This window comes from Oncorhynchus gorbuscha, unplaced genomic scaffold, assembly GCF_021184085.1.
Source record: "Oncorhynchus gorbuscha isolate QuinsamMale2020 ecotype Even-year unplaced genomic scaffold, OgorEven_v1.0 Un_scaffold_35:::fragment_2:::debris, whole genome shotgun sequence".
In the NCBI taxonomy this organism is placed as follows: Eukaryota; Metazoa; Chordata; class Actinopteri; order Salmoniformes; family Salmonidae; genus Oncorhynchus; species Oncorhynchus gorbuscha.
The window spans coordinates 540,388-554,367 of NW_025745210.1; the positions used below are offsets into that span (position 1 = coordinate 540,388).

The 13,980-nt window shown below is 42.9% G+C and overlaps 2 protein-coding genes across 2 annotated transcripts in view; both read right to left on the bottom strand.

Annotated features, from left to right (window-relative positions):
* Positions 1–4,431: 4,431 nt before the first annotated feature.
* On the bottom strand, positions 4,432–7,494 carry LOC124017957. The gene is made up of 4 exons (XM_046333200.1): positions 7,382–7,494; positions 7,071–7,115; positions 5,635–5,863; positions 4,432–4,973 (listed from the first exon to the last, which is right to left on the bottom strand). The coding sequence occupies exons 2-4, from the start codon at positions 7,111–7,113 to the stop codon at positions 4,814–4,816; spliced, it is 432 nt and encodes a 143-aa protein (XP_046189156.1). The 5' UTR covers positions 7,114–7,115; positions 7,382–7,494; the 3' UTR covers positions 4,432–4,813.
* A 6,309-nt stretch (positions 7,495–13,803) lies between these two features.
* LOC124017966 (apolipoprotein C-I-like) overlaps positions 13,804–13,980 on the bottom strand; it is a 3,834-nt gene continuing 3,657 nt past the window's right edge. Inside the window, exon 4 of the mRNA XM_046333208.1 lies at positions 13,804–13,980. This exon is cut by the window's right edge and continues 125 nt beyond it. The gene's annotated coding sequence lies outside the window, so the exon portion shown is untranslated.

Consider the following 13,980-nt stretch of genomic DNA (forward strand, 5'->3'; position numbering starts at 1 on the left):
TAAGCCAATTTCCTGTTCTCCTCTGTTCTGTCCTGTTCTCATCTATCCTGTTCTCATCTGTCCTGTCCTGTTCTGTTCTCATCTATCCTGTTCTCCTCTGTTCTGTCCTGTTCTCATCTATCCTGTTCTCATCTGTCCTGTCCTGTTCTGTTCTCATCTGTCCTGTTCTCATCTGTCCTGTCCTGTCCTGTTCTCATCTATCCTGTTCTCATCTATCCTGTTCTCATCTGTCCTGTTCTCATCTGTCCTGTCCTGTTCTGTTCTCATCTGTCCTGTTCTCATCTGTCCTGTCCTGTTCTCATCTATCCTGTTCTCATCTATCCTGTTCTCATCTGTCCTGTCCTGTTCTGTTCTCATCTGTCCTGTTCTCATCTGTCCTGTTCTCATCTGTCCTGTCCTGTTCTGTTCTCATCTGTCCTGTTCTCCTCTGTTCTGTTCTGTTCTCATCTGTCCTGTTCTCATCTGTCCTGTCCTGTCCTGTTCTCATCTATCCTGTTCTCATCTATCCTGTTCTCATCTGTCCTGTTCTGTCCTGTTCTCATCTATCCTGTTCTCATCTGTCCTGTCCTGTTCTGTTCTCATCTGTCCTGTTCTCATCTGTCCTGTCCTGTCCTGTTCTCATCTATCCTGTTCTCATCTGTCCTGTCCTGTTCTGTTCTCATCTATCCTGTCCTGTCCTGTTCTGTTCTCATCTGTCCTGTCCTGTCCTGTTCTCATCTATCCTGTTCTCATCTATCCTGTTCTCATCTGTCCTGTCCTGTTCTGTTCTCATCTGTCCTGTTCTCATCTATCCTGTTCTCATCTATCCTGTTCTCATCTGTCCTGTCCTGTTCTGTTCTCATCTGTCCTGTTCTCATCTATCCTGTTCTCATCTATCCTGTTCTCATCTATCCTGTTCTCATCTGTCCTGTCCTGTTCTGTTCTCATCTGTCCTGTCCTGTTCTGTTCTCATCTGTCCTGTTCTCATCTATCCTGTTCTCATCTGTCCTGTCCTGTCCTGTTCTCATCTATCCTGTTCTCATCTATCCTGTTCTCATCTGTCCTGTCCTGTTCTGTTCTCATCTGTCCTGTTCTCATCTATCCTGTTCTCATCTATCCTGTTCTCATCTATCCTGTTCTCATCTGTCCTGTCCTGTTCTGTTCTCATCTGTCCTGTTCTCATCTATCCTGTTCTCATCTGTCCTGTCCTGTTCTGTTCTCATCTGTCCTGTCCTGTTCTGTTCTCATCTGTCCTGTTCTCATCTATCCTGTTCTCATCTGTCCTGTCCTGTTCTGTTCTCATCTGTCCTGTTCTCATCTGTCCTGTTCTCATCTGTCCTGTTCTCATCTGTCCTGTTCTCATCTGTCCTGTCCTGTCCTGTTCTCATCTGTCCTGTTCTCATCTGTCCTGTTCTCCTCTGTTCTGTCCTGTTCTGTTCTCATCTATCCTGTTCTCATCTGTCCTGTCCTGTTCTGTTTCTCACCTGTCCTGTTCTCATCTGTCCTGTCCTGTTCTGTTCTCATCTGTGCTGTTCTCATCTGTCCTGTCCTGTTCTGTTCTCATCTGTCCTGTTCTCATCTGTCCTGTCCTGTTCTGTTCTCATCTGTGCTGTTCTCCTCTGTTCTGTCATGTTCTCATCTGTCCTGTCCTGTTCTGTTCGCATCTGTCCTGTTCTCATCTGTCCTGTCCTGTTCTGTTCTCATCTGTCCTGTTCTCATCTGTCCTGTCCTGTTCTGTTCTCATCTGTGCTGTTCTCCTCTGTTCTGTCATGTTCTCATCTGTCCTGTTCTCATCTGTCCTGTCCTGTTCTGTTCTCATCTGTCCTGTTCTCATCTGTCCTGTCCTGTTCTGTTCTCATCTGTGCTGTTCTCCTCTGTCCTCTGTTCTGTAGCTCAGTTGGTAGAGCATGGCGCTTGTAACGCCAGGGTAGTGGGTTCGATCCCCGGGACCACCCATACGTAGAATGTATGCACACATGACTGTAAGTCGCTTTGGATAAAAGCGTCTGCTAAATGGCATATATTATTATTATATTATTCTGTCATGTTCTCATCTGTCCTGTCCTGTTCTGTTCTCATCTGTCCTGTTCTCCTCTGTTCTGTCATGTTCTCATTTGTCCTGTTGTCATGATGTGGCCCTTTCTGGGTACAGATCGTGGCCTCTTTCTCTCTGTCTCTGCCTGTCTCTCTGTCTCTGTCTTTCTCTCTCTGTCTCTGTGTGTTATCTCAGGTCGTAAATTCCTGGCGGAGACTCTCTCCCCTTGGCCATGCAGAATGAGAGAACAAAGGATTTCACATGGCGAACTCCTAAATCCCCCGAACGGGAATTTGATACAAAATGTCCACTTGTGATAAGGTGGGAATGGTAAGTGGACACTTAAGGGACGGTATGATGAGTGTGTTTCGTTTGGTGACCTCAGAAAGGACAGGAAACACACATAACTATATCTCTGAATGTGTACATTTCTCAATTATGGGGTTTGCATCTAATTCATGCATAAAATGAATGAGTAAAGATTCAACTATTTTTGAAATGATGTAATGTGATGTTAAGCCTCTAATGTGAGATAATTGTATTCCCTTTAAAGTTTAACTAAGTCATTGGCCTGCCCTCGTGAGCACAGACATGATCTGGCATCATAGAAGCTCCTTTTCTATTGTTATGAATAAAAAACTCTCCTGAGGAAATCCTCTTCAGACCACGCGTACCTCGCTGGACACCGAGTTTAGTTTAAACTGAGCAAACCCACAGCGTGAGCTGTGATTGCGAATAGTTATTGAATTCCTAACCATACCACGTGGAACACTGGCTACACGGCTGGAAATGGTTAGACTCTGAGATTATCGATCCCTACACAATAAGAGAAATTCTTAGATACTAATTGCTAGTCTGCAGCTAGAAATGATGTCAACCTGGGATACGACTCCAACAGAGATCACGACGACACACTGGGCGTAAATATATATTGATTGCAATTATTTCCGAATGAGTGAGCATTCATGTGCAAAGGATTAGCATTTCAATCAATATAATTATCAACTGTGTAGTGACTCTTGTAATTCCCGCCCTTCTCAGTCCAGACCCACTTCCCTTTGTCCACCAAGCCGTCATATCGGCTTAGCCCACTAGGGAACATCCCCTGTCATATTGGCTTAGCCCACTAGGGAACATCCCCTGTCATACCGGTTTAGCCCACTAGGGAACATCCCCTGTCATATCGGCTTAGCCCACTAGGGAACATCCCCTGTCATATTGGTTTAGCCCACTAGGGAACATCCCCTGTCATATTGGTTTAGCCCACTAGGGAACATCCCCTGTCATATTGGTTTAGCCCACTAGGGAACATCCCCTGTCATATTGGTTTAGCCCACTAGGGAACATCCCCTGTCATATTGGTTTAGCCCACTAGGGGTCATCCCCTGTCATATTGGTTTAGCCCACTAGGGAACATCCCCTGTCATATTGGTTTAGCCCACTAGGGAACATCCCCTGTCATACCGGTTTAGCCCACTAGGGAACATCCCCTGTCATACCGGTTTAGCCCACTAGGGGTCATCCCCTGTCATATTGGTTTAGCCCACTAGGGAACATCCCCTGTCATATCGGCTTAGCCCACTAGGGAACATCCCCTGTCATATTGGTTTAGCCCACTAGGGAACATCCCCTGTCATATTGGTTTAGCCCACTAGGGAACATCCCCTGTCATATTGGTTTAGCCCACTAGGGAACATCCCCTGTCATATTGGTTTAGCCCACTAGGGAACATCCCCTGTCATATTGGTTTAGCCCACTAGGGGTCATCCCCTGTCATATTGGTTTAGCCCACTAGGGAACATCCCCTGTCATATTGGTTTAGCCCACTAGGGAACATCCCCTGTCATACCGGTTTAGCCCACTAGGGAACATCCCCTGTCATACCGGTTTAGCCCACTAGGGAACATCCCCTGTCATATCGGTTTAGCCCACTAGGGGTCATCCCCTGTCATATCGGTTTAGCCCACTAGGGGTCATCCCCTGTCATTTCCTTGTTACCATATCTATGGTTTGTTTGTTTATGCATTTATTTGGTTAGTAAATAAATGATTAAGATAATAGGGGTATGGATGATACATAGTAAAGGCTGGGTTTGTGCAGATAACCAACAATTTACGGAGTTTGGAATGAGACTAACGTGAGGTACAAAACACCTGTTTTTATAGGTTATTATTGTGTATTTACCATGTTACCATTTAACTCTTAAATAATGAATAATGTTAATAATTACATAACTGGTCATTTCTTTACCCTAAAATAAAGTGCTACCATAACGTCTTAATAATAAACAATTAAGCCGTTTGATCAACATTTCTCACTTGTGGTTCAAGAAAAATGTGGTTCATGATATTATTATTCATATGGCTGAGTAAAAATGTTTTTGTACCCTAATTAAACATGATGCACAGGTATCAGTCGAGAGTTTCAACTTTCAGATCTTTATTGAACACAAACACACACACACACACACACACACACAAACTCCTGTTAGAGTATCAAACACATAGTTATATACATGCACAATGTTGAATGAATGTTAAAGCTCTTTCGAGATGTCAATCTTCCTATCTACCATGATTTGACTTTCGTTTCCCTTTGAACAGTCATGTCGAGGAAAGTGTTGACATAGAAACCGGGAGGGGATGCGTTTTGCATTGTGCATTTCTCTTCTCAATCACCTTCAGTTATTTCCCCCCTCTAGCATTTAATACATGTATCAGGAGCACAGCTAAAGCACAGCCCTGTGTGGAAAGGTACAAGCGTGTGGGGCGGTCCGATGCCACGGAGGCTATCTAGGGCTCATTCCTCGGCGGGTAGGACTTTGTCGAGGTAAACCTTGATGGAGTTGATGGCCTCGTCCAGGTAGGTGCCGACATGGGGGCGCACATAGTGTCCGTACAGACCCAGGCCGGCCATACGGGCCTTGTCCACCAAGGGTGCTGCTTCCTGGGCCAGACCACTGGACAACACACACACAGAGACAGGAGGAGATGTCAGTGATGTTATAGGTTAACATCCTATGTGTCTGGGTTAAAATACATGTGTTTTTGAGTGTTTTTTTAATTGAATTTTTATATCTGTGTATTGGAGTATTCTGAAATACACAGCCCAAAACAAGTACTTTTATTTGAGTATTTGAATGGTTATTTGAGATCTAAAACAAGTAGCCTTCCAAATTGTATTTGAAAGCATTTCAAATACCTGGGTTAAATGCATGGGATCTGAGCCAGTGTATTTACGTTTTTTCAAATACTTTCCAAGTGTATTTCCAACTATTTGATTTTTCAAATAAAGATGATCTGAATACTTGTTTTGAAATGTAATTGAAATACATTAAATTGTATTTTAAGTTCTGATGTGTCCACTGGTTAATAGAGAATGGTAAAATATGTAGTTAACATGTTTATAGGCATGAAGGGCCAATATCTAAGATCCTATAATTGTTTGAAATCCTATTTCAAAGTTATGGGCAGATAGACTGAAGAACTGACAGTAAATAAGACAAACGGATAGACAAACAAGCAGGACAACAGGACATTGACAGACTGACAGACTGACTCAATGCAGGGTCTGGATTGACGCGACAAGTTAACTTGGTTGTGTCGCGGTGGGGCACTCACGTTCCGATCTTGACAGCGCTCAGGAATTTGGGGTTGCCCTGCAGCTCCTCGATGTAGTCTTTGGCAGCCTGGCCATGGCCCTGGCCCAGGTTCTCAGTCATAGGCCCCACAGCAGCCTGCACCTTGCCGTAGGCGTTCATCAGCCTCTTGTAGAACACAGACTTCATGGCATCATACTTCTCCACCAGCTCCTTGTCTGGCTCTGGTACTTGACACAGGCACACAGAGACTGGAGGGGAGACGGAAGAGATAGTATTTATGAATTAATTGCACTTGCTTGACTTGATTGACTGCTGTTATACAGTATCTAAAACCACTGGACGAACTATAGCCACAAAATAGCCCTAATATAGTAAAATGCTTCGCATAAACAAGCAGTGTGTGTGAGTAAGGTTGATTTACTGTCTGTGTAATGGAGTTAGTTTGGTCACTTGGTTTGATCCCTTCTCATGATGAGTAAACTCAGCTGAAATAATCAAAGGCCATTTCAACCGGACATATGAGGTCTCTCTTATCCCTGCAGATTGTGTAGCAGTGGGGTCTGATGCCCATAGTGTCACTGCTCAACGTGGTCGGTCGATCACCTCCACAAGTCCATCACAGGTCAAAGCCTATCACCTCCCAGATACAACTAACTGTGCTATGCATTCCTGTTGGCTGACATATTCTCTCACTGTCACTGATATGTTCACAGCTGGAGGTCAAAGGTAGCTATTACCTTCTGTTGTATAAACGGCTGGAATGAACACTATATATCCATTTTCATAAATGTTGGTAAATTTGCTTTGATTGTTTCAAGACATTATGGAAGAGATTGGTGTGTTTTTTCACTGTCTAATCGTGACATGGGGTTGTTCAATGACAGCCATGTCTTTGTTTCAAATATCACGAGGGTTTCATTTCAGAGACAAATAATCATGTTTTTTAGTAAAATGTTAGATATCCGCCTCTCCCACATAAATAAGTTGTATTACAGTCAGGTTTTACACAGTCAAATGTGACAAATAGATACATTTTTTATAAAGAACTGTACAAATGATACATTTGTGACATCAATATACAGTAATATTTTTTTTTATAAAAAAATATTAAACACAGTAATATGAGATCTGTATGTAAAACCTTTATATTTGACATTTTTGTCATTTAGCAGATGCTCTTATCCATCTTAAGCTAACTAGGTGAGACAGCCACATATCCCAGTCAAGTATACAGGATACAAACCTTCCATTCCAGCTAAAAAATGGATATATAGCATTTTTGCACACAAAAAAAGGTATTCATACATACATCTAAAATCTATGAATTAAACATTTGAGAACAGTAAACAATATTTTACATGCACATGAAGCTACCTATAAGCATTCATTTCTGATGAAAAAACACTCATCTGGTTTGAGTTCTGCAGGGTGTGTGTTGCAGGTTCTCGGTCTTACCTTGGAGTGCAAGCACTAAGGCTAATGCCAACTTTCCGTTCATTTCTGAAAGAAAAAAGCAAACACAATATGAATTTATATGCATTATTTAGATGAAGTTAAATGCTATGCCTGTCTATTTGTTAGACTAGAAATCACACCATTCTGATCAGGCATCAATGAAACTATAACTGATACGAAAGGACGATGCATCTTAAAATACATGAGAAAATAAATCAATAATACATGAATACATGTATATTTTTAGAGATTACTGGAGCATTGAAATAATATATGTATAAAAGTTGAGAAGAGAGAGAGAAAAAGATGACCTCCTGTTGTAGTGGGTGTACAGATCCCAGTGAATTAAATGCCAGTCTCCTTTGGTGGCTGAGTTGTCTGTAAAGCAATCTGAAAGTAGACACCATGATATAGTGAGGAGAGTAAACAAACGTTATCTAATGAGTATGCACACACACCTACACGAACACACCTACACGAACACACACACGCACGCACACACACCCACGCACCAGACACACACGAACCCACTGTACCTATAGGACAAACATCCACACACTCGTTCGCCTACACAAAGTCCATTGCACTTGAGACAGGTGATGCAATGCATCCAGATTATCACTTCGATTGGTTTCTGAAATCTATTTTTGCTGCAATGCCCTATTCTGCATACGAAGGAAAGCCTAAATTCTCCTCAAAAACGTTTGCATATCAGTGAATGAAAGATTTATTTTATTTTAATTTGAATGAAGTGTTAAGCATTTTAACTATCTGAAAGTTTTCCCATAATTGATTTGTCAACATTCGTGTGGAACATAAACCAGTATGTTTTACTGCCTCTATGTAACTCATCGAAATCTGTATTCTTGCACATATTCAGAATTCACAAACTCAACAACAAAACACTCTTCACAATGTCTAACAAAAAAGTATCTCAATGGTTTATTCACACTAAGGTCCATTCTCGCTGTTTATTTGAACGTGTTTCATGTATCCCAGTTAGTCAGATTATGGTTTTGATTGAATGAAACAGAGCCCTGAGTGTGTTGACTGTGTTCCAGGATCGATGTCTGCAGTCCACACAGTGAGACCCGGGAGAAATGTCCTGCAGGTCACACACATCTCCCCTCCAGCCAGACACCCCTGCTGAACCTTGTATCTCAACTGTCAACTCTCACCGAGATAACACTCCGATTTCAGCACAGTCTGTAGCTATCACTCACATCACTGATGTCTCTGTCTGTCTGTCTGTCTGTCTGTCTGTCTGTCTGTCTGTCTGTCTGTCTGTCTGTCTGTCTGTCTGTCTGTCTGTCTGTCTGTCTGTCTGTCTGTCTGTCTGTCTGTCTGTCTGTCTGTCTGTCTGTCTGTCTGTCTGTCTGTCTGTCTGTCTTTCTGTCTGTCTGTCTGTCTGTCATCACTGATGTCTTTCTGTCTGTCTGTCTGTCTGTCTGTCTGTCTGTCTGTCTGTCTGTCTGTCTGTCTGTCTGTCTGTCTGTCTGTCTGTCTGTCTGTCTGTCTGTCTGTCTGTCTGTCTGTCTGTCTGTCTGTCTGTCTGTCTGTCTGTCTGTCTGTCTGTCGCTATCACTCACATCACTGATGTCTCTGTCTGTCTGTCTGTCTGTCTGTCTGTCTGTCTGTCTGTCTGTCTGTCTGTCTGTCTGTCTGTCTGTCTGTCTGTCTGTCTGTCTGTCTGTCTGTCTGTCTGTCTGTCTGTCTGTGTCTGTCTGTCTGTCTGTCGCTATCACTCACATCACTGATCTGTCTGTCTGTCTGTCTGTCTGTCTGTCTGTCTGTCTGTCTGTCTGTCTGTCTGTCTGTCTGTCTGTCTGTCTGTCTGTCTGTCTGTCTGTCTGTCTGTCTGTCTGTCTGTCTGTCTCGCTATCACTCACATCACTGATGTCTCTGTCTGTCTGTCTGTCTGTCTGTCTGTCTGTCTGTCTGTCTGTCTGTCTGTCTGTCTGTCTGTCTGTCTGTCTGTCTGTCTGTCTGTCTGTCTGTCTGTCTGTCTGTCTGTCTGTCTGTCTGTCTGTCGCTATCACTCACATCACTGATGTCTCTGTCTGTCTGTCTGTCTGTCTGTCTGTCTGTCTGTCTGTCTGTCTGTCTGTCTGTCTGTCTGTCTGTCTGTCTGTCTGTCTGTCTGTCTGTCTGTCTGTCTGTCTGTGTCTGTCTGTCTGTCTGTCGCTATCACTCACATCACTGATCTGTCTGTCTGTCTGTCTGTCTGTCTGTCTGTCTGTCTGTCTGTCTGTCTGTCTGTCTGTCTGTCTGTCTGTCTGTCTGTCTGTCTGTCTGTCTGTCTGTCTGTCTGTCTGTGTCTGTCTGTCTGTCTGTCGCTATCACTCACATCACTGATCTGTCTGTCTGTCTGTCTGTCTGTCTGTCTGTCTGTCTGTCTGTCTGTCTGTCTGTCTGTCTGTCTGTCTGTCTGTCTGTCTGTCTGTCTGTCTGTCTGTCTGTCTGTCTGTCTGTCTGTCTGTCGCTATCACTCACATCACTGATGTCTCTGTCTGTCTGTCTGTCTGTCTGTCTGTCTGTCTGTCTGTCTGTCTGTCTGTCTGTCTGTCTGTCTGTCTGTCTGTCTGTCTGTCTGTCTGTCTGTCTGTCTGTCTGTCTGTCTGTGTCTGTCTGTCTGTCTGTCGCTATCACTCACATCACTGATCTGTCTGTCTGTCTGTCTGTCTGTCTGTCTGTCTGTCTGTCTGTCTGTCTGTCTGTCTGTCTGTCTGTCTGTCTGTCTGTCTGTCTGTCTGTCTGTCTGTCTGTCTGTCTGTCTGTCTGTCTGTCGCTATCACTCACATCACTGATGTCTCTGTCTGTCTGTCTGTCTGTCTGTCTGTCTGTCTGTCTGTCTGTCTGTCTGTCTGTCTGTCTGTCTGTCTGTCTGTCTGTCTGTCTGTCTGTCTGTCTGTCTGTCTGTCTGTCTGTCTGTCTGTCTGTCTGTCTGTCCTGTCCTGTCCTGTCCTGTCCTGTCCTGTCCTGTCCTGTCCTGTCCTGTCCTGTCCTGTCCTGTCCTGTCCTGTCTTGTCCTGTCCTGTCCTGTCCGTGTTGCTTTCTCTCTGCCATTCTAAAATATTCTCAGTCTCTCTCAGGTTTCTACTTCATTTAGTTCAGAGAATGATGAATGTGAGCAGTGTAGACGGTGTCAAGGGAAAATTTATGAAAAGGCACAACACTATAATTGTACAATTTATTTTAGTTAGTGTTCATTCATTTGGTGGTTCACAATAGTTAATTGACTCACTTAGATGCAATATGTGCATAACGGTTTGATTACTAATACACTCTATGGCAGTTTTAAAACTATCACAACCCTTGTGCTGTGGTTGATGAAACACTAGTAAACGGGTGTCCTCGTTCACCGGCCAAATTATACAACAGTGTTGAAGCGTTCTTCTGAAACATTGTAACACAAATGTCCTAGTTGTAATCCCTAGTGCATATGAACATAGAATCAGTCCTAGTATCACCTTGTATGAGTATATGTGCTGGCAGTGAGGTGGGTGAGTGTTCGTCTGCCTTAGATTCAGTTGCCATTAGATGGGTCTGTACTGGTCGATCTTCTCCTAGACTCTGTCCCAGAAGGAACTGGTGGAGGCTGAGGTCCAGTCCATGTAGGGATCAGCCACTGGTTTGATGTGGTCCTCGTAGTACGCACCAGCAAAGGCCTGCACCGCCTCTCTTATTCTCTGGGCTTTAACTTTGGCTGCCCTGTAAGACACACACACAAGAATAAATCAGTTGGAAGCAGCATCCACTGAGCACACGCCTTTTACCCTTATCCTTAAAACGGCATGGTCGGCCATGGTGACTGTGTGTCTGTTTGTACCTGTATGTCTCTGTTGCCCTCTGCAGAACCCCCTCAGATTCAGAGTCCCCTGGGGCTGGCGTCTGGGCCACTATGGACACACATGCTATGGAGGAGAGAGGTTACAGTAGGTTACAGTCGGTTGAAAACCATACTCAAAATACTACCAGTCCATGTCAACAGTTCAATGGAGGACAGTCTAGATAGACAGTAAAACATGTTGAAATGCACAGCCACACCTTGAATGAGCAAGAGGAGAGCAACTAGCTTCAGTTTCCCTGGCATCTGTCTTAGAAACAGAATGGGAAGATTTGGCTAAAATACACATCTCATTTAGAAAAGAGATATCACATATAATGAAATTATTCAAATTATACATTTTTCATCACCCCAAACAAAACTAATCATACATTCAAATGATATATCACTGATATGTATATATATTTCTGTAATCAACATTATCACACATAACAGCTGGCCTCCAGTATAAAAACAGGTGGTCAATACACAATTCAAAGTAAGTGAAGGAGCATTTTAGGGAGCGTTTTACCTTAGTGTTTGCTCTCAGTATTGTCAATCTGTTTGGTGGAATCAAGTCACTTTATTTGAATTAGAGGACTTCTCACAGCACTTTTTCTTGGTTACATGTGTACATTGTTCTTGTTTTGGTGACCACTGACCGATGGTCTGTTCTTGGGTGGGATGTGGTGGACTGATTGGATTGGCTTAGATGATCAGTGAGTCAGTAGTAAGTAGTCCAGTGGTTCGATACTCTTTATTTATTTAAGTTCTGAACAAAATATTTTATGGGTATACTGCAACCACCTAAATGTAAGCAAGCCGAAATATCATATATTTAGTGATAATTCCCTTTAGATTATATATATATATATATATATATATATATTTGACAAAGATGAATTATCTATCATCATTGGAAGATAATTTTGCTTATTTTAACCTAAAAAAGGGTTAACACAAAATATCTTGAAATAAGAAAAATGACTTGTGTCAGCTGCTACAGTATCATTTTTTGTGCAAAATAAACACTAACTCCTAGCAACACATTTAAAAAAGCCTCTCAAGTTAAACTTTCATCCTTGCATTTTCCAAAAGGTTACATTAATCTCTCATAATGTTTTCAATTTCAACATTGTCTGGATAGCTATCCAAAGGTCCTTTATTAAAGACGAGTTCCACTCTCTCTCTTTCTCTCTCTCTCTCTCTCTCTCTCTCTGTCTCTATCTCTCTCTCTCTCTCTCTCTCTCTCTCTCTCTCTCTCTCTCTCTCTCTCTCTCTCTCTCTCTCTCTCTCTCTCTCTCTCTCTCTCTCTCTCTCTCTCTCTCTCTCTCTCTCTCTCTCTCTCTCTCTCTCTCTCTCTCTCTCTCTCTCTCTGTCTCTCTCTCTCTCTCTCTCTCTGTCTCTCTGTCTCTCTGTCTCTCTGTCTCTCTGTCTCTCTCTCTCTCTCTCTCTCTCTCTCTCTCTCTCTCTCTCTCTCTCTCTCTCTGCAACACACTGATACATGACTAACTGTGGATGTCATTTTCAAATCTTGTTTTCCCACTATTGCTTTTCCATTGATGCCCTTTGTCCATTCTCCTTTCACCAATAGTTGGTTGTTGTGAGAAGAGGGTACAGAGAGCAGATTAAAGCTGCCCACTATCATGACACTCCACCAGAGAATAGGGTGAAAATATGAGTATTACCTGGTGGGGTGCACCTCTTGCCCCCTGGACCCCCTCTAACCCCCCATACCTGACCCTTGACCTCTGGTCAAACACAGGAGCAGATCCCAGTAAACAGGGACAGCATAGTAATCATTAACTCAGGATAAACAGTGACTTTAGAACGGACCTTGTGAAATGGAGGACCAGCAGCAAGTGTCGTGCTCCCAATTGCCCTTTGGTGTCTGCTATTGACATAGATGGATAGACCACTATCTCTCATAGAACTCTCTCTTTGCTATTAATTCATTCCGCAGAATTATTTGACCGGGTTAGTGTCTCTCAATAAAGCTATTTTGATGTGTGGATATGAAGACTGACACATTATATCCAGGGCATCAAAGTGTGTCTGTTGCTTTGCTTTACAGAGTGTTCATTGATAAGGAGAGCTCAATAACAGCATCAATCCAGAGTCCATTTGTGATTGTGACACAAGTTTGTATCTTTTTTAGGGGAAGCATATCTTAGCACAGGAACATGAGGTTTCAAGAGATTGAACATTGTTCATAGAGATACTTTTCAAGGCTGCACACAACCAACATGTTGAATGGAAGAAAGGGTCTATTGACAGACACTTGTCTTACTGCTGAATCTCAGTTAGAGGAGTGTCTGGGCAAAATGTGAAATGACATGTGTTGCAGATTACTTTGAAGTATAGTAGTATCTTTCAGTCAGAATGCACTGATTCTTTCTCTGGCCACCATGATGGTGTTTTTAACCCCTGTGTCATACTGGTCAGCTGACCATTCACTTGGACCACATTAACATCCTACACCTATCCCACAATGCATCATAAACAGAGATGAAGTGAATGTTTGGTCTTTCTGCACAGTTTTGTTAATACATGTTATGCATACTGTCTGTATTATGTGTACAGGTCTTCATATCTGTATATCCTTATGAAGCCGTGCTTCTACATCTGCACTGCTGGCTGTTTGGGGTTTTAGGCTGGGTTTCTGTACAGTACTTTGTGACATCGGCTGATGTAACAAGAGCTTATATATATTTGATGAATTGATTGACGTGCCCCTCACATATTAGTTGAAGAGACACATGTCAAATCAAGATCAATGTTGATCAAACTCATTGTTTAGAATTTCTTCTACTTTGTCATTGCCTGGACTCATTGGTCTCTTTAAAAATCAACAGGTTGACTTCTTACTGTAGCAAATCAAATGCATAATGTAACAACCCACAAATATAGTTTTATCACAAAGGTATATCTTTATTGTTCAGCTCATTGTGTTCCAGGTTATTAAAGCAGGCCATAACAATTACACAGAGATGACGCCGGTCTCTTCACAGAGGTCGAATATAACCTCGGTGTCTGCAGGCACAACGCACGTGTCAGCGTCACAGCAACCGCCTCACCAGACGA